Source organism: Indicator indicator, chromosome Z, assembly GCF_027791375.1.
Source record: "Indicator indicator isolate 239-I01 chromosome Z, UM_Iind_1.1, whole genome shotgun sequence".
In the NCBI taxonomy this organism is placed as follows: Eukaryota; Metazoa; Chordata; class Aves; order Piciformes; family Indicatoridae; genus Indicator; species Indicator indicator.
Window position 1 is genome coordinate 39,212,019 of NC_072053.1, and position 19,083 is coordinate 39,231,101.

Genomic DNA, 19,083 nt, shown 5'->3' on the forward strand with positions numbered 1-19,083 from the left:
CATCTTCTTCCGTGATTTATGAGATAATGCCTGCATTTGTAAGCAGCATGGCAAAAAAACTTCACGCCATTGACTATGACCGTGCCTCACAAACAGTCTTTGGGTAAGGTTTTTGTGTGTTTGTTTGCCTTTTTTTTCCCCAGCTTTGAGCTATATTGTTGGTATTGGTAGTATTAGGGGGTGGGGTGGTGATTTAAAAAAAAAAAATCATGTACAAAGACTGACCCTCCATAACTGTTCATGCAACAGCTGTGGATACAATACGTGAAAACTAGCTATACAATTTAAATGCCAGGTCAAGGCAACAGCTCCAAAACAGTGTCAGGAGTCTTAACAGTGGCAACTGTGCAGAATACCTGCCCTCTGCAACATACTCATTCTGGATCTACTTTTGCCACCAGCAGTGTTCATTCCTTTCTTTCACTAGGCTGCTAATATCAAGACACATGTCATCTAGGACTATGATATTTCAATGTCCCTGGATGTTTCCATAGCTCTGCATGAGCTCTTCCTTTTCAGGACACAGCTATCTTGAGTGCAGTTTCCAAAACAACATGAGTGCCACTGAGTAGGCAGTTGCAAGCAAATCTTATCTTCAGCTAGGTGAACTTGATGACAAATGACAACTAGACTTCCATGTATAAAGGGCTTTCACAATCCTGTCAAGCTTTGTTATCATAGTCTTGCTGCTATATCCTGTGACTGTACCTTAGTAGCAGTGCTAGATCTCTTTAAGTAACTCTGTAAGCTTGGTCCTCATGCATTTTATTCTATACAACTTTTGCATCCCCAGGTATTATGAGTTTTCTCATACCACAACAGTGAGAAGTGTGCTTATGTTTTTGCACTCAAATGCAAACAGCCTATAATTAGAAAAAGTCTATTATTACTAAATTGTCATCTATGTTCTTGACTCATCCCACAAAAATGTACCAAAACTGACATGGTTTAGACCATATTTATATCACTGATGTGAGGGTTTTGATAGTCACACTTTTTTAATGAAACACTGCATCATTATTATTCTGATTATGTGCCCCATGCCTCTCCACAAGAAACCAACAGTAGCAATGCAAACACTACAAGGACTTTAGTCTCTGTTTTTTGCAGTATACAGTTACAACAAACCCCTGCAGTGTTGTTGCTACCAACAGCGATAATAATTTCCTTCATTAATGCTGCTCTCAGAACACAACCTGTCATTGTTCTGCAGGAGCAGCATGTGCTGTAAACACGTTTGCCTCTCATGTGCACACGTGTTGGGATCCTGTGGCATTAACTAAGGAATCTACAAAAAATATAAAATACATGCAGGTTCCTTTACTGATTGTTTCATGGATTTTGAGAAATTTCTGTTCATCGGGATGAACTGGGCAAAATGTAATTATTCTACAAGGATGATTCTAAGTCATACCTGTTCTTCAGCACATATAGTAGGAACAGAAGACTTAATAAATCAGATGCTACTATACTCCTAAATATTACTTCCAATTCCTAGGCTGACCAAAAAATCAGGCCAAAAAAGGGTTCAAAGAAGATACTGCAGGAGGGAGGGTTTTGTAGCAGAAGCACTGATTAGCACCTATCACAGAGCACGGATTTTGATGGCAAGGCATTTCCAAGTTACCCACTTTAAAGTTTAGGTACAAAATATCATGGGTTTTGCCCCTTTTTGTTTTCAAGGTATACTATGGTTTAGTCTGGATTCCAATATATACTTGCTTATAACTCACTTTCTCATGTTTTGTGTTGATGGAAATATTTCAGGTGGAATGTGGTATGCCTACAGAAACAACTGTAATTTGTCACCAGGAAGATACTAGGAGAGAGGCTTTTGGTGTGGTGAGAGATCACATTTTTTGAAAGAAGCTAATTTGTATACAGTGAAACCTGTTTCCAGACAGCTTTGTCTAGAGCAACTCCTCCAACACGCAGTGCTGGGGGACTGCTTCAGTAAACTTTCCTGATTATTTCTATCAGTAGCTACTTCCAACACTGGCGCTGCCCTTGTAGCGATGTGGTCATCTACATTTAGTTCTCTTGCATCTCCTTTTAATTTCCAGTTATAAGTGACTAATAAGTCTGACTACATCTAAAGCTATAGCTATAGTTTCTACTTTTCATCCTTCATACCACATGCCCCTGCTCTCTCCTCAGTGTGTGAATAAAAGCATTTGGGCAATAATGGGAGCATGATTAAGGGGCGGGTTTTTGTGAAAAGTAACTTAGTGGGAAAAACAGTGGGAAAAAAGGGGAAAAAGGTTGTTTGTTGTGGGTTTGTTGTTGTTTTTTAGATTCATTAGATTCCTTGATCCGACTCATCCTTTGGAGGAATGTTTGCGCCAGCACCTGGCAGACACCTGATGTCAAAACCATGATGCCAAAACACACTGGGTGAGCAACTATGCACTCTGCTTGTAAACAATCTCAAAGGCAACGTCCACGGCTCAAGACCCACAGATCTTTCTCACCCAGACTTGTCTCTGTCACGTACAGCAGCCCTCCCTACTACCTGTGTCACTCTTCATCTAAATAGCAGGCTTGCTGCGAAAGGGACCTACTTCTCGACAGCACCAAAGCACGCAGGTGTGACCGATCTCAGAGCTTGCTAGGAGCAGTTTCCCCTGCCCTGCGAACATGCCCTGTGACAGCAGGCCCGTGGAGGGACGCTACAGCTCCCCGCTGCCCACCGGCGGCACGGCCTCCCGGGCGCTGAGCCCCCGTGGCAGCAGCCGTCACCGCCAGCCGCCTCACCCTCCTTTCCCGCCCACGCATGCGCACACTGCCTGGAACCAACGTCCCCATCCCACTCCCCACGTGTGAGATTTGGGGTGGCGCCTCCGCGCGCTTGCGCAGAACGCGCCCCTGCAGCCCGCCGCCTCGGCCTACCTCCCAAACGCCGGCGTGCGCCCTTTCGCCCGGAACCTTGACACCGCGTCTCTTGAGGCCGGGGGCGGGAGCGTCAGATGCTATGACGTCATTTCCGCGTGATGCCGCAGCCAGGGCCAATGGAGACCTTCACACCAAGCCCCGCCCTGCCGCGGGGCCGCCGTCGTACTCGGGGCCGCCGTCGCGCTCGGGGCCGCGGCGTTCGGACGCCGTAGCGGAGGAAGAGGAGGAGGAAGAGGGAGATGGCGGCGGGGGCTTTGGTGTCTGCAACGACTATAGCGACACAGAGAGCGGGCGGGCGAGACACTCACAGGACGGAGGAGCCGCCGCTGCAGCCGCCGCAGTTTCCGTGGGCCTGCTCGGAGCACTGACTGGCCGCCTTCCCCGTCGCCTTCCTCAGGCTGCGGCCCGCTTGGCTCTCGCCACTCGCCGGACTCGCCTCTGCCTCTACCCTCGGCGGCTGCAGCGCTCCCCGCCCCCACTCCTCGAGAGCACCGGCCCCAGCGGCAGCTGGGAGTGACAGCCTGCGGCCCTCGGCGACGGGAAGGCCTTAGCCACCCTTCTCCCAGGCGCGGGCGGTGGTGGTGAGCCGAGGGAGCCTTGTCGCTCTGCTGGTGATTATGCATGGTCGGTCTCAGGTCGGTGGTCAGAGCCCTTCTTCCAGAGGCCGTCGAGTGAACAGCGAGTCCTTCGCATCTCTGCTTCGGCTGATGTCCCCGCCGTCCCCCGCCTAGGCTGGAGTAAGCTAGGAGCCCACTTATCGGGAAGAGGAAAGTCTACAGCCATGTATTTTCTCAGCGGCTGGCCTAAGAGGCTGTTGTGTCCTCTGGAGTCCCTGGAGCAACCTCTTCATATCCAGACAGATCCCCAGAGAGTTTTCTTCGCAGTGTTATCCCCGTCTCAGCTAAGCATCTGGTACTGCAGAGTGAGTATCCAGCTTCCTGTTAGCCCTCACACCCTGCACTTCCAACTGAAAAGTTGCAAAGTTTGGGGTTTTCTTCGTTTCTGTTCCAGAAGGGGTTCTAAAATTTGGGACTAAAGCTTACAGAATACTTCATTAGTTGTTATTCAGTGTGGTTAAGCAACGACGTTTATTGATAGCAACATGACGTTAAGAAAATACCTAAGATCAATCTACTTGGAGTTAACACCTGTTATTCCTGAAAGTAAGACTTGTAACCAACTTACTTTTTTTTTACTTTAAGTAGCATTTAATACAAAATGTTTGTATCAATGCTTTTTTTTTTTTTTTTTGCAAATATGCTGCATGTCTTCTGCCTTTGTGTACTGCATTTTATACAAAAGAATATTTAAATGTAGGAGATATGAAACATTTTTTATGAAACACAGAACATATTTAACACTCTAGCTATGTAACACAAATTTTTGCAATCATAAACAGAGGAATCATCATGGCTTTTGCGTGAAAGTTGCCGCTCTGACAACATGCAGTTTGAGGAATAATTGACATTAAATGCCTCGCTTTTCACTCTGTATCAGTGTGGCAACAAAAATGAAATTTGTCAGTTTGGTTTGATGTAGTCAATGAAACAGCTGTTATATGGATTTTAAATTTGGAATCTGGATCTTATTAAATACTGCCTAGTTATGTCCTAAATCTGTTTATAAATGTCTCCAACAAATTATGCAGAGTTCATTTCAGATTACAGGAGAAAACAATACAATTTTAGAAAGCTGATACTGAAAGATATCAAGTGACAGTCACAGCCTTAAAATTTTTCTTTTATATTATGCTGAAATGTTACCACTTTACCTTGTCCTGCACTCTTTATGGCTATTCATTAGTTCCGGGGTGGTGTGGTGGTTCATTTTTTTTAAACCTGTTCAACTAGGCCATATCAGCCCAGTAACTATGCTGTGTGAACACCAGCGTGTGGCTTCTGTTTTCATAGGTTTGTGGCACACAGTAGGTAAGATGTATGCTCTTGCAGCTTTTGCCTGTAAAACCTGTTGTTGTAGTCTGTCGACAGAGTACAACTGATCTTCTTTTACAGGAAAATACGTAAAAAAGATCAGGCTTGTCGAATGTAAGTTTATCCTTTTTATTTCTTTAGAAGCATATTTTCACATTGATCATATCTAAACTTAGCCTTGAAAGTTAAGGCTGATGCCCCTTTTTTGGGAAGGTGGGAAGTGGCTTGTTTCTTAAAGGGAGGTATTAAGATGGCAACAAAACAGCTGGACAGGGACTTATTACAAGGGCTTATAGTGATAGAATGAGGGGGAATGGCTTTGAGCTTGAGGAGGGTAGATTTAGACTGGGTATTAGAAAGCAATTCTTTACATTGAGGATTGTGAAACAGTGGAGCAGGTTACCCACTGGAAGTGTCCTCCCTGGAGGTGTCTAATGCCAGGTTGGATGGAGCCTTGAGCAGCCTGGTCTAGGGGAAGGAGTCCTTACCCACGGTGGGGAAGTTGCAGTTCAATGATCTTTCAGGTCACTTCCAACTCAAACCATTCTATGAACCTGTGAGTGCATGCTTCTCAAGATGTGTCCTGGTGTCTAGAACGTAGTTCCTGAGGACAACTTTCTTTAACTTACGTGCTTAGACTTAGTTTGAAATATTAGATACTGTACAGCTGGCTACTAACAGAGCACTAGAAGAGTTCACTCAATGCAGAAAACTTGTGCAAACTTACAGGTCATTGACATTTTTTAAATACATTTTTTTCAGTATGCAATGGACACTTCTGGTGCTGGCTTTGCTGGGCTTGATCACTGACTGATCTTAGGCTAAAAAGTATTTTAAAATCTCACTATCTCAGTGGACATTCAGCCATTAGCAAAATCCTGTAAGACAAAAAAAATTTTTAAGAGAATCTCTTGCATTATTTTAACGCCTATTAATGCCTGGGATCTTGAGTGGTTCTTTGTTGTTGTTGGGTTTGGGATTTTGTTTGCTTGTCTTTGAAGCAGAAGCTTAAAATAACTTACTGGACTTCTACAAAACAAAACAAAATTCTTGCGTTCTACAAAATGTTTTCATTTGTGAGAAGTGTCTTCTTTGGACCAAGACTTAAGTTCTCATTGGGTTGAACTAATTTCTTGAAGTAGAAAAGCCTTCAGGCTAACATTCTTGTTAGGACTTATTACTATCTCAACTACATATGAAAGGTTTCATGTGAAAATGAAGTATTAAGATTAGCAACAGAGATAAATGATGTAGGTAAAACCAGATGGAATTCTGTTAATGTTTTTGGGCCAAAAATGTCCTTGACTATTTATGTGCTATTTTTCATGGAGAGATTGGATTTTGTACAGAAAAGACCACCTATTAGTGGTGATTATTTTTGATCATGCACCAGTATTGTGTGTTTATTTGTGAACTAATGTGCATGTGCTACTGTACTGGTATGCACATTATCAAGCATACACAGCATAGAGTAGAAGAGACTAGACTATTTCAGTTGGAAGGGATCTACCAAATTATCTAGTCCAGATGCCTGACCACTTCAGGGCTGACTGAAATTTAAAGCGTATTATTTAGGGCACTGTCCGAATCGAATGCCTTTTAAGCACTGTCAGGCTTGGAGAATTGGCCACCTTTCTAGGAAGGCTGTTCCAGTGTTTGAAAAGAGGAGAAAAATACCCAATGAAGTAAAGCGGAAAAAAAAATTAAAATGTTTACCTTTTTTTTATTAATAGTACAAAAAACGTTTTCTTCTTAGACCAAAATGGATTGCGTTAAATGCATCCCACTTTGGAGACCGCTATTCCAAGTATTTTTCTTAGAAGATTTTTTTTGGCCTAGGTACTTCAGAAGATTACTTGACACTAAGAGCCAATGAAACAGTTTTTTGTTGACAGCATTGGAAAGCTTGTCTGTGTTTTCATTCTGGTAATTAAAGTACTTGAATGCTTGAAGTGAAAAACTTTGATTCATAAGAAAGTTTCTGGTGTTTAATAAACTGGCTTGGGTACTACAATTCAGATTTCACATGGCAACTATACAGTCATAAGTGATGGTAGTATTTTCTGCCTGCACCTGAGCATTAGTGGCTCTCATAGTAGACTAATGATAGCTTTTACCAGGTAGTTCAACTTGCCAAACAAATAAAAGTCTGTTGGGTTTTGTTTGTGGTTTGTTTTTTTTTTCCAATTCACAAAGGGATCAAATGAGCATTGTAGTTGGCCTGTTGAAAGTTTTTAATTTGTTAACAGTGGTGGCTTTTAATTTTATATTGATTTGGTTTTCTCGTGAGATAAGAGCTTGAGTCAGTATGAGGAATTCTTGATACTCTCTCACAGGGCTGTAGATATTAAGAGAAGATGTGTATCTCATTTTATGCCTCTGCTGTGTGTGAGTGGAGTTCCCCTGTAAGTGTTGAAGAGTGAATTGTGTGCAACAAGAATAGTCTGATGACATAGTTGTATGTATAAATATACCTCAACATTTCCTTTCCTTAATCTTAACGACTTCTGGCAATGACAGGGCTACGTGTTGGCCTTTAATATTTAATGAAAGCTCATGATGGTTGGTTGTTGGGCTATCTGGTATGACTGCCAGTAAAAACCTGTTTTGTAAGTTCCTTGAAGCCAAGAGTAGCTTGCCCCATTTAATCATTTTGAGAAGGATTTCTTAATTACCTAGGTTCTTGTCAGCTTATGATTTTCATCTACCCTTGTTTCTAAACTTTACTGTTTTGGGATTTTTTTTATGTGATGGTCTGATGTGAAATCAGATCGCCCAAATGAACTAGAAGCTTGTGGGAAAGCATGCATGTCAGACTCACACAGATTGTCAAGTAATCTGTATTCATTCCAAGTGCTGAGTAGGTATATTCAGACAGCTCTCATAATTCACTCTTACATGCTTTAAATTGAAGTGTACATGTTATTTAAACAAATAGAACAGGGTACTCAGCTACCATTAGAAAAAATCTCTGAATCTGGAATTTTGGCACACTATAAAAGGAGCTATATAAGCACTTATGACACCAGTGCTCATCGTTCATAAGATATGGGTACATGTATTTAAAAATATGCAGTGGCTTTTACAGTTGTTTTTTTTTTTTCTCATTAGAGTTGGCCATTTAAAAGAAAAAATACTTTCACCATGCTGTCAGCATTATGTTTTCATCACAGAACCATGAGAAGAATAATCTGCTGAATTATTTTTCCTAGATACAGTCACTGTAGTGTTTTTATCTGGGACTTGTTTGCAAAATGGACAACAGACATCTTGATAATTGTATAAGTCTTGTGTATTGTGAACAATATGACACAGATAGCATCAGTGCAAACTAAGATGTGTTGCCTCTTCTGCTGCGCTTTTTCCTTAGTAACTTAACCCCTGAAATGATAACCTGTTACTGATACCTATCAGACATTTGTCTGAGAGGTGTTTTCTTTTTTTTATCAGTAACAGTGACATTTGTGCTGTTGCTTCTATTATAAAGATGCTTGTGTTTACATAATTAAAAAAATTAGAACCACTGTTCATTAGACTGATGGATTTATCATGTGAAATGTAAAAATTTCATGTGTATATTCAGTAGACCTTGCCAGGTTTTCATTGCTTCCTGTATTACTATAAAATAGATGATCCCTGAAGGACATATCAGAGTTACTTTCATGCAGAGAAAGTTATCCTCGGTTATGAATTTGAACTGTCCAATTAGTTCCACATTACAGTCATTTGCTAGTATGAGATCAGAGATGAGCTTAGTCTGTTCTCCATCACACACAATTCCCTTTAGTTGTAATTTAATAAATTGGCAATTTATGGGAGTATGGATAGATACAGCAAAGATATATAGAATATGACCTTTATTACTGGCCAGTGTTTCTGAGATTAACTGAACACTTTTACTTGGGAGATGTAGTGATTGCCAGTTCTAGTGCACTTGGATTTTTTGGAACTCTTTCACAGTACCTTACTTGAAGCAGTTTTGGGAGCTGTATCTGCTCTGTTTGTTGGATGAATACTCTACTGACTTGAAGCATTCCAGCAGCTTTTAAAACTAAATTAAAGGAGTTAAGTTTTTATTTTTGACCTTTCTTTTATAAATTCTTTTGTCACTGCCTTGTGTCTCTTGTGGTTTTCTTTCTTCTGGTCATTACTAAGGAATTTTCCTCTTCATTATGTGTGCATGCTTTTATTTTCTTCATCTAATCTTTATTGATTATTAGTTCATAAACCTACAAAGCTTCAGCCTTTAAAGGTGGAGCACTGGCCATCTAATAATGAAATAAAGTACGTAGCACCACCACGCTGTTGTTCTCTTTTCTCCCAGAACTTTTAGTAATTTTTTGGTTGCCTATAAATGGCAGTGTTCCTCTTTTAATCTTTTTTCTTCTGGTGTCAAGTGAGTTAGTAGCAAGACAGCAACAAAAAAGGAGTAGAGGGAAGTTTCAGTGTCTGAATGTGTATATGCTGTTAGGTATTTGCTTTTCAGACTTAGTCTTGTAGTTTTCTGTTGTTTACTGACTTAATTAACTTGTTAAATCCACTATAAGCACAGTTTGTCTTTAAGCTGCAGCAGTCAAACCACAGAATCCAAATCAAGGAAAACAATTTTTATTTCCTTATTCTGTATTCTGTGGAACAAACAATGGCTGTATCTCTCTCCAGTTAGTTAATGTTCCATTTTCTTCAAAATCCTTTAAATGTTTCAGTTACGACAGACACTTATTCCTATGAGGGCTGCTGTTCAAGCCAGGCCTGTTTACAGACGCCCTGTTCAGAGCAAGGTTCATGTTGTAGTTTATGGTTTAAATGTCTACTTGATTTACATTTACTTCAAATGTGGTAGAATGTTTGTGTAGAATATTCCATGTCTAAGCTTGATGGGAGAATTTGCTGCAGGGTTTGTATACCTTGATAGATTACTTCATAAAAACTACTTTGTGTGGTTCAGTGTTCTGTTTTATTAAGTAAAATGGTAACAATTTAAAATTATATCACCCTGATTTTGGTTTTGTGTATTGCTTTGTGTTGGTTTTTTTTAATTTGTTTGCTTGGGTATTTTGTCCTGATGTTGATGCACAGCTCATCTTTCTTAGTGTAAAGTCCAAAGGAATTCTTAGTGTACAACAACTGATAATGAAACTAAAGTGAACTTTAGAGTAGTTTAGGTGTCTTTGCTCATGAAGCTAGCTTACTAGCTTACTGTTTTATAAATTCTGCAATTCCGAAGTGCTCTTGTGAAAAGATAGCCAAGGTAGCTAAATGGTGTGTAAGAACATGGGACACAGTAGATGAGAACAAGAAGTTCTGTTTCTCTCTTCTCAGTAGCATTGACTAGAGCACTGGAAAATCTGTTTACTCTTTCATAGTGACACTACTTTATACTCTTTTTAAGGTTACCTTTCCCTTTTTATTTTGTCACCATTTTTGTTGCTCTGTGAGCATCCTCCTCCACTGTTCTGTTCATAAGTGGCAGCTTCTGTTTTGCCTGACCTTGCTTTCCTTCTATGAGGCAAAACAGACTATATCAACGTGCTAGATTTTCTCTGCAGCAGATTGTAAAATGCCAGATATGCTTCCTAATTATTTGTAAGCTTTTGCTAGTTTCAATTTGAGTAAAGACTTATTTTTTCAGTTTGTTTTTGCTTTGTCCTCTGTTCTTTACTTCTGTAGACAATTTCTTAAAAAACAAAACTGGTAGGTCACTTCCTGGGTTTCTGGAATCGCCATGTTTTTCAGAAGCTGTGACTCTACCATTAATACTTTAGCAACTAGATTTTAAGCATTATGAAAGAGAATAAGTATCTTGGCTTGCTTGAGACAATGTGCATTTTTCATTAGTTGTGCTTAACTAGATTTCTTTATAATTTTAGTAGCTGCATGCAGAAGTGTGAAGGGGGAAAATAATGGAGTTTTCTTGAAGCTGTGTATGGGGTGTGAGTTAAATATCTAAAACTAATCTGAGAAGTATTGTACTGACTAGGCCCTTAGTTTTGTTAATATGTGTGTTTAGTGGCTCAGTCTGTTTGGTGCAAGTAAACAAAATCAGGATGATAGGCTCCTGTTCATAGAACACGCTTTTGTACCCTTACACATCTTTGATCACTTCAGATGTAAAATGACCATTCGTTTCTCTTGCATGAGCAGAACAGGATATGGAGGTTCCCTTCCAGCTTTAACCTTGTATCTATTAAAACTTTCATTGGAAGCTTGTAGACAGGGGGATGAAGTTTGTATGTTTGGATTTCCTTCACGTGTGAAGTAATGGTTTAGAGTTACGGAGTATGTGGAAATAAATTATGTCAGTGAACTATTTGTGATTTAATTATTAGGTAGTCTTTGTGGCTTATTGAATTAGAAATTTATTTTGCATTCTAATAAGTTATTTAATAATTGAAAAAATATATAAATGATTGCTTGTGCTTTTAATGGTAATGCCTTTTATCCTTATCTGTAAGGCATAAAAATGGATCAGTCTAGAAATCATAGAATCAGTCAGGGTTGGAAGGGACCACAAGGATCATCTCATTCCAACCCCGTGCCGTGGGCAGGGACACCTCACACTAGATCAGGCTGGCCAGAGCCTCATCCAGCCTGGCCTTAAACACCTTCAGGGATGGGGCCTCAACCACCTCCCTGGACAACCCATTCCAGGGTCTCAATCTGTATACATTTTATAGCCCCTGTGTATGCAGAGTTTTCTTCCAGGTTCTAAGCTGTAATAGCAGCTTTCTCATGAATAAATATCACAAGAACATTACAGTATAAATGCTGTCATTATGTTCTGTAAAAGCAGCAATATAGAAAGAAAACTGTTGTGCATTAATGAGTTTCTAGAACTGCTGCTAAAACGTGTGAAGCCAGAAGTACTTTAAGATTGATCTCCAGATCTGCAGTCATGATGCAGATTACAAGCTTGTACTACAGAACACTTATTTGTGTATATCTAAGGCAGTTAAGATGGGTCTAAGGCAAGCAGTGAAGGGCAATGTAGTTCATGGAAACAATCAATATAAATCTGTTGATTTAACTACCTACTTAATGTTAGGTTATATAATTTGCAAATATCTGCAAAAGAAGTCACATTAACTGAAAAAAATGGTGTAAATAGTTCTTAGGGTAAAGATTAGTTTGCTTGTTATGCTTTAAGAGTATAAATAACGTTATTTTTGATAATTCAATTCTATGAGCATGCAAAATTTAATAATGCTGTTTACAGGGTGCAAAATCATACTGTGACTTTATCAAGGCTCAGACCACCTGAGTGATGTCAATTCATCTCCTTGTTCATATGTTTGGTGAAAACATTTGATTACTTCACTTCATACTTCATGGAGAAAGACCCCAATGTGCCCTTGTGGCCAAGAGGTCCAAAGGCATCCTAGGGGGCATTAAGAAGAGGTGTCCAGCAGGTCTAGGCAAGTTCTCCTTCCCCTCTGGTCTGCCCTGATGAGACCACATGTGGAATACTGTGTCCAGTTTTGTCTTCCCAATTAAAAGAGGGACAGGGATCTGCTGGAGAGAGTCCAACAAAGAGCTATGAGGATGATTGTGGGTCTTTAACATCTCTCCTATGAAGAAAGGCTGAGAGAACTGGGGCTGTTTAATCTTGAGAAGGCTGAGAGGGGATCTTATCCACATCTATAAATACCTGAGAGGTGGGTGTCAAGATAAAGGTGATGGTCCCTTTTTGGTGGTGCCCAGTGATAGGTCTAGGAGCAAAGTGTGCAAGCTAGAACAGAGGAGGTTCCTTCTCAACACAAGGAGACACGTCTTTATGGTGCAGGTGACAGAGCGCTGGAACAGGATGCCCAGAGAAGTGGTGGAGTTTCCTGTGGAGACTTTTCAATACCTACTTGAATGTGTCGCTGTGGGGTCTGCCCTAGGGTGATCCTGCTTTGCGGGGGGACACACAGTCTCTGTCGGTCCTGTTCAATCCCTAACATTCTGTGATTCTTTGATGCTACATTTCCTTTAAAAGTGATTTAACCCTTCTTTTTCTGAAAGGAAACTGTGGCAACAGATTTCAAATATGAAGGTTGTGGATACCGACCAAAAGCTGAGGTAGCCAACACCCACATGTGTAGAAATAAGGGGTTTAGATTTGTTGTACCAGCTTCTGCCATTTAAGCAAGGAAACCAACAAAAAGAATAGTAAGATGGCATCACCTGTGGTCCTAGTGATGGATAACAAACATCACAAAGCACTTTCAGCAAAATAGTTGATTACTGTTTAGCCTCTTGATGCTCTTATATGAACTGGAGAAGTATGCTCTCTTACCAAAGAGTTTGCTGCTACCATGCTGAACAAAAATTGGCAAGTGTGGTTTGTTTAATTTAACTGAAGGCTGAGGAAATATAGGAAATCTAACTAATGGGGGTTGCAACTAGATGGTCTTTAAGGTGTCCTTTCCAACTCAAGCCATTCTATGATTGTGTATTTATCCATCCGCATCTCCAAGTGGTAGCAGAAGGAATAACTGTCTCAGCTGAAGGCTATTACTGGTTCAAGAGCAAAAATATATATGTAAGGAGGAAGAATGTTTCTAAACACTAGAGCAATGAAGAGTCACTTTCCATTAGGTTTCTGTGTCAGAGCTCCCAACTGCTTTCAGGAAAGATGAGAACTTAGTGCCCGTGGTGGTTGTGCTGGGGCTTCCTGACCCCAAAGGTTTTCTCTGTTGCCAGGAGGAGAGGTACAGGTTGGTGCATCCCATCATAATGCAAAGTATTATCCACAAACTGTAGATTTGGATTTTCTGCACAATTTCTGGCAACCTATTCTTGAAGAGATATAAAGCATATTTCTTGGTTATTGTTTCTAATGCAATAGCCCATTCATTTAGTAGAAGCTAAGCAAATGGATTGTACTAAATACTCTTACAGAGTATTCCATCCTAGTTGATTCAACAGTTCTTTCCATTATAGGAGCCTGTTTGAGATGCTTCTGTTCATCTAAAGCATCAGTCACCCTTTGTTGTAACTTGAAACTACTTCTGTATTTTGTAAGACTCTCAGGGCAAATGAAATATTTTAGTGTCTTGGGTTTGAGAGTGAGAGTAGAAATGACAGTGTGGCATGACAACTCCCTTTGAAAGCATCATTTTGTAGTGCATTGTCAAATATGCACTGATTTTTAAAGTTACTGCTCTTAAGAAGGCATTGTTATTTATGGCTATATAACAATAAAGCAAACATCGCATTCTTTCTAGATATGAGGTGTAATAATTTTCTTTGTTTTTGCTCCAGCCCAGTGTATTAATTGTAAGCTACAAGGAACTACCAAAAGCAGCTTCTCAGTTTGGAACATATAAACAAGTGGAATGGCGGCCTGACAGTACCATGATAGCTGTTTCAGTAAGTAGGTTTTTACTTCTTGTTGTGGCTAAAATATTGCAAAGAGAGTTTGGTATTACCAGTTTCTATGCTTGTACAAATACTTAATGGATGTTTATCTTGTTAAAATACGTAGTAATACCAAGGTTTTTCTGGATACCAGAAAATTCCTCTAGTTGCATTCATTTTTTCCCTTGCCGAACAAACTGCTGTTATTTATATTAAAATGTTGTTTGATGTAATGGCAAGGGCTCTTCCAGCATCTCATTACTTTAGTAATCTGGTGACAAAGAATAAGGGAGTTTAAAGACATGTGAATGAAAGAAATGGTTGAGGAGTTAGGTGATGTAAGCGTATTTAGCTCGATGAATATGTAGACACATATTTCAGAAATAGGGGTCTTTAAGAGGATGAAATTGTGGCTTTATTAAGGTGTGGTATGTTTTAGTGATTAAAAAATAAAGAGAACATCGGAGCATGGGCAGTGATAGGTGAAGTATAGACTCTTCTGTTAAGAGTCTTAAAGGTAAATATGGAATCTTTTCTCACAGGGAAATAAAATCTTGTTTTGTAGCTAGTGCTGTGCTCACAGCAAAGTGGACTGTTTTGGCGCCAGCATAAAAAAATTTGAGGCGCAAGGTAGATGCGGCAAGGGTGGGAGCAGAGTTTGTAAGAATCAGGAAATGGGATAATGCTATTGGTGACTTTTGGTCAAGTCACATGTTATGACCAGGTCTTAAATTAGCATGTTTCTTTTTCTGGCTTTTAAAATCAAGGATATTATATTTAACATTTTCTTGTGAGAAGGTGCAAAAGATGAGAATGAAATCATTAAAATTACCCATCAGAATGTGGTTATGTGGAATTACAAACTGGGTAGCAACTATTTATGTTCATTGGTACACTGACTTAATCTTCTAATATAAATCATCTTTTGTGCTTGAAATGATGTGCATAATGCTTTGTAGTTTTTAAACCAATTAGATATTGTTATCTTAGTGGAAATTACTAGATGGTTTATGGAATAGTTCCTGTCTCTACCGGTATCATCATGAGTAAATCAACTAAATTTCCTGTGTTCCAGTTTTCCTGTGTGCAATGCCAGGGTAGAATTTTTTTGAGTAATTTTTGTTAATGTCTGATTATATTTTCAGCAGAAAGGAGACTTCTATAACATTTACTATGAAAAAAAAAATTCAATTTTATAATACAGCATATAATCACAAGTAAACTATCCAAACACATTCTAATTTTGCCTTTATACATTAGTTTAGAAGAAAGTTAAATTGTTATATTGAATTACTTTGCATATTACATTTTTTCTGTGATGTTTGGATCCATTATCTCAAGAGCCCTTATGGTTCAGCTGCCAGTCATTTCTTCCAGTTCAGTTACTATACTTTTTAGTTTTGCACCTAAATGTATAGTGTTTTTCGGCAGGTTATGTCAGAATCTAGCTGCCCATAAGGTCTCTGTTTATAAACTTAAGTTTTAGAATAGCCAAACCATTTCTAAAATAACATCATGAGATTTGTAATACTCCAGCTGTTTCTTACACTTACATCTCCTGGGTGTACATGTACAAATAATATAGTCAATCATGTTCATTACAGTAGTTTTGATACCAGTTCTGGTTTGCAAGCTCTTTTAATATGCTTTTGAAATATATATATTACATTTAATTTGAAACAGTTAATGAGTTTTTTGCTGATCACATTTACGAATATCGGTATTTTTGTTTCAGAGACACAGGGCAGCAAAGTGGATTGTGGAGCTTAGTGAAGGAGATAATCTTTGCTGATGATGCATGATAGCTTTTACCCTCAAGTAAAAGGGTGAACCACTGCCTAAAAGAATAAACATTTTCTCTTTGTGACTTAAGAAAACCGATGAGTACAAAGGAAGGAACAGAAGCAAGATAATTTATTAATTAAAAAAAGGAATAGTTTGTACTACTAGTTTTGTTTAACTGAATTCAGTTAATTACTGAAGTCCTGTGCAATAGTTAAAAATACTAGTTTGAAAGCTGAGTTAGGTGATCAAATTTCTCACCTGTTGCTACACATGCTCTTGAGTTTCTTGATGGTAGTTTTATGCAATATTAAAATCATGTTGTACTTTGTTTTTAAGAAGGTGAACAGAAGGCTTCATGTGTATTTATTAGCCACGTGATACATTAAATTGTTCTTGGTGTTTTTTAATAACATAATGATAAAGCATGTAGTCTGGATTTAATGCCTTCTAGAGCAGAATTACAAGTATTTTTCTGGCTGTGTTCAAGAGCACCTCCATGAATGCAAATCACTGTAGCATATGCTTTGAGGTAATTGTTGTTTGTATACAAGGCAGACTGTGGTCTAGCATCTAAGGCTTTGTAAAATATGTCAACTAGCTTTCATGGTATGCAGCTAAACAAGTTTAAGCTATTCAGCTATTCACACGTTTGTATCATCCCCTAGCAATTTTATCTTCTTTTACTACTAGTATATTCTATTGCTAAACTGCTGGCACATTTTCTAAGCTGTTATTTTTTTTCCCTTTCCTAGTTTTTTTTGTTGTTGTTGTTGGTTGGTTTGGGTTTGCTTCCCTTTTTCCCTTTTGTAGTTTCTTCTCTGATTGCTGCATCTGTAGTTTTTCCAAGGTCACTGGAAAATATTTTGCTTCTTGACTAGATCAGTATGTACACCTATGGTAGCTAATTCTTAAAAAGACTTGTCAATCTGCTCAAGATACTTCAAAGAAATACACAAGGCATTTTGGTCCTTCCTTTGCTACAGGCAGTCCTCTGCTATGAACTGCTCTTCAGTGCACATTCCCATAGCTAAAGCAGAGCTTGATTAAAAATCATAGCATATGATAAAACATGTAATGAAATCTATTTAAAACTACTGTATGTTTATGCTTTTGACTGTCAGAGATGAGAATGATCCGGCAATAGATGACAGTGATGGTTACTTTTGGAAGTTTCACTGCAACACAGACACTTCCACAGCAGTGTGGAAACCTGTGTCAATGAATATGATCAATTTGCAGGAAGGCGTATGGTTGAATGCATCTGCATTTCATCCAGCTCTTCATGGAACTTGAGGTTCTCTTCAGAAAGGAACCTGTAACAATAGAAACTTTGTGCTTTGAATGGTGTACAGTAAGGCCCTTTGTACTGTAATATCAGTATAAAGATACTGCACAGTATTGTTTTACTTTTCCTTCCAGGATGAGATAACTTACAGGTTAAATATTTAATGATGTGGTGGAAAGAACCTGTAGAGAATCCATAAACGAGCACGTTTCTTTACCACATAATATCTGAACATGATATTAATGCCCATTAAAAACCTTCCATGTATTTTCAGCCTGTCTCAAGATCACCATTCTTGCATGGGAAAGATAGACACTTTGAGAATAATTGTGTTTCTTGGACATTGAAGCTGAAATGCAAATGTCTTTCATGGCAAAGCAAAACATTTGTCTTGAGGGAAAACATGACATCTCTAAACTGATAAGCTAAGCTAACAAAGAGTGTTACTTTTTCCTTTATTCAAAGAGAAGGAAACCTGCTTGCAAAGCAGCTTGAAACCATTTGTTTCAGTGCTTCTTGTCTCCAGAAATAGTACTTCGGGTATATGCCCAGGCCATATTAAAATGATTGGATGGAAACACTGTGTAAACAAAATACATTTGCTGATTTACCTTAAGGATCAGTTTGTGCTTTAAATAAATCATGCTTCTTTGAACAACTAGTCTAACTGGTCATCTGCCTCTCCTGTGCTTATACAAAAACTGGATCAACTTTAGTTGTGACTGGAACACCTGATAACTAAATAATTTATGTTTGTTCTCTGAATAGTGTTTAATTTGAAGTAGGTTTTCCAGAATGACAGAATAGGACTTGGGATTGAATTATAGTAAAATTTTTTAGACATTGGAAGTTTCTGAAAGGGTGTTATAGCATCTAAAGATGAGGATTTTTTTTAAAAAACTATCTGAAAGACCATCCAGATAGTGCCTAGATGCTCTGTGCTCTGTAGTGTCCATATGTGTTCTGACACCTAGAGGTCTTATTCTGAAGGCTTGCTACTTTCTGCTACATGCTTACTGCATTGATTTTTTTCATTGATGGGAATTAGGTGCTTGGGTTCTAAATATCTGGTGTAGCTCTCTGGGTTTTTGTATTTATGTGAATTAGAGGAAAATTTTCGTTAGACACCTGCATACACTTTCCTACATACTACCTAGTATGGATTTTACCTAGAATGAATTTCAATGCACGGTTTTTAACATATGTGAAACTTGATACGAATATATATTTGTGCTCAATATATGAGGCATGTATAGAAATTACAAGTCTGTATAGATTTTACTCATTCAGATAAACGATATATATCTTATCAGTGTTTCTCTTTCAGACTGCAAATGGGTACATCTTATTTTTTGAAATCCCTTCAGCAAGAGACAAGTATCTTTATGAGCCAGTGTATCCCAAGTAAGTATTTAAAATCTTTGCATCCCAACGGTGTTAAAAAAAGCTGATTTTATTATTAAAAAATAATTTCCTTCCAAAGTACATTTTAAAACTTGATGAGTACACAGAATGTCATTCCTAAGAGTTAGTCAGTTCAGGGAATTTGGTCTAATTAGCTTTCTTTGCACCAGTAAAATGATTTAGGTACATCTTACTAGCTCAGAAAATCATAAATAGCAGGGTAAACATTGTCTAATTTTATAATTCAGGGTATTCTGTGGAATTTATGATCTGTAAGAATCTTTAGTAAATTCTTTTGAGTAACTGAGTTGAACAAGTTATGCTTCTTAAGAATTATTAGGATGCTTTTTTTAAAATAGATTCTCTTCCCCTAAGTTTGTAAGAACTTTTTTGAAGCAAATGTGGAATGAACTCTCAATATTTAGGAAAGAATATGAATAATTT

General features: G+C 38.6%; 1 protein-coding gene across 2 annotated transcripts in view; it reads left to right on the forward strand.

Annotated features, from left to right (window-relative positions):
• The first annotated feature begins 3,653 nt into the window (after positions 1 to 3,653).
• RIC1 (RIC1 homolog, RAB6A GEF complex partner 1) overlaps positions 3,654 to 19,083 on the forward strand; it is a 46,532-nt gene continuing 31,102 nt past the window's right edge. For both annotated transcript variants that reach the window (XM_054397410.1, XM_054397412.1), the window contains exons 1-3: positions 3,654 to 3,814; positions 14,070 to 14,177; positions 18,563 to 18,639. In XM_054397410.1, the coding sequence (XP_054253385.1) occupies positions 3,674 to 3,814; positions 14,070 to 14,177; positions 18,563 to 18,639 (326 nt within the window). In that variant the 5' untranslated portion in view covers positions 3,654 to 3,673. The remainder of the gene's footprint in view (positions 3,815 to 14,069; positions 14,178 to 18,562; positions 18,640 to 19,083) is intronic.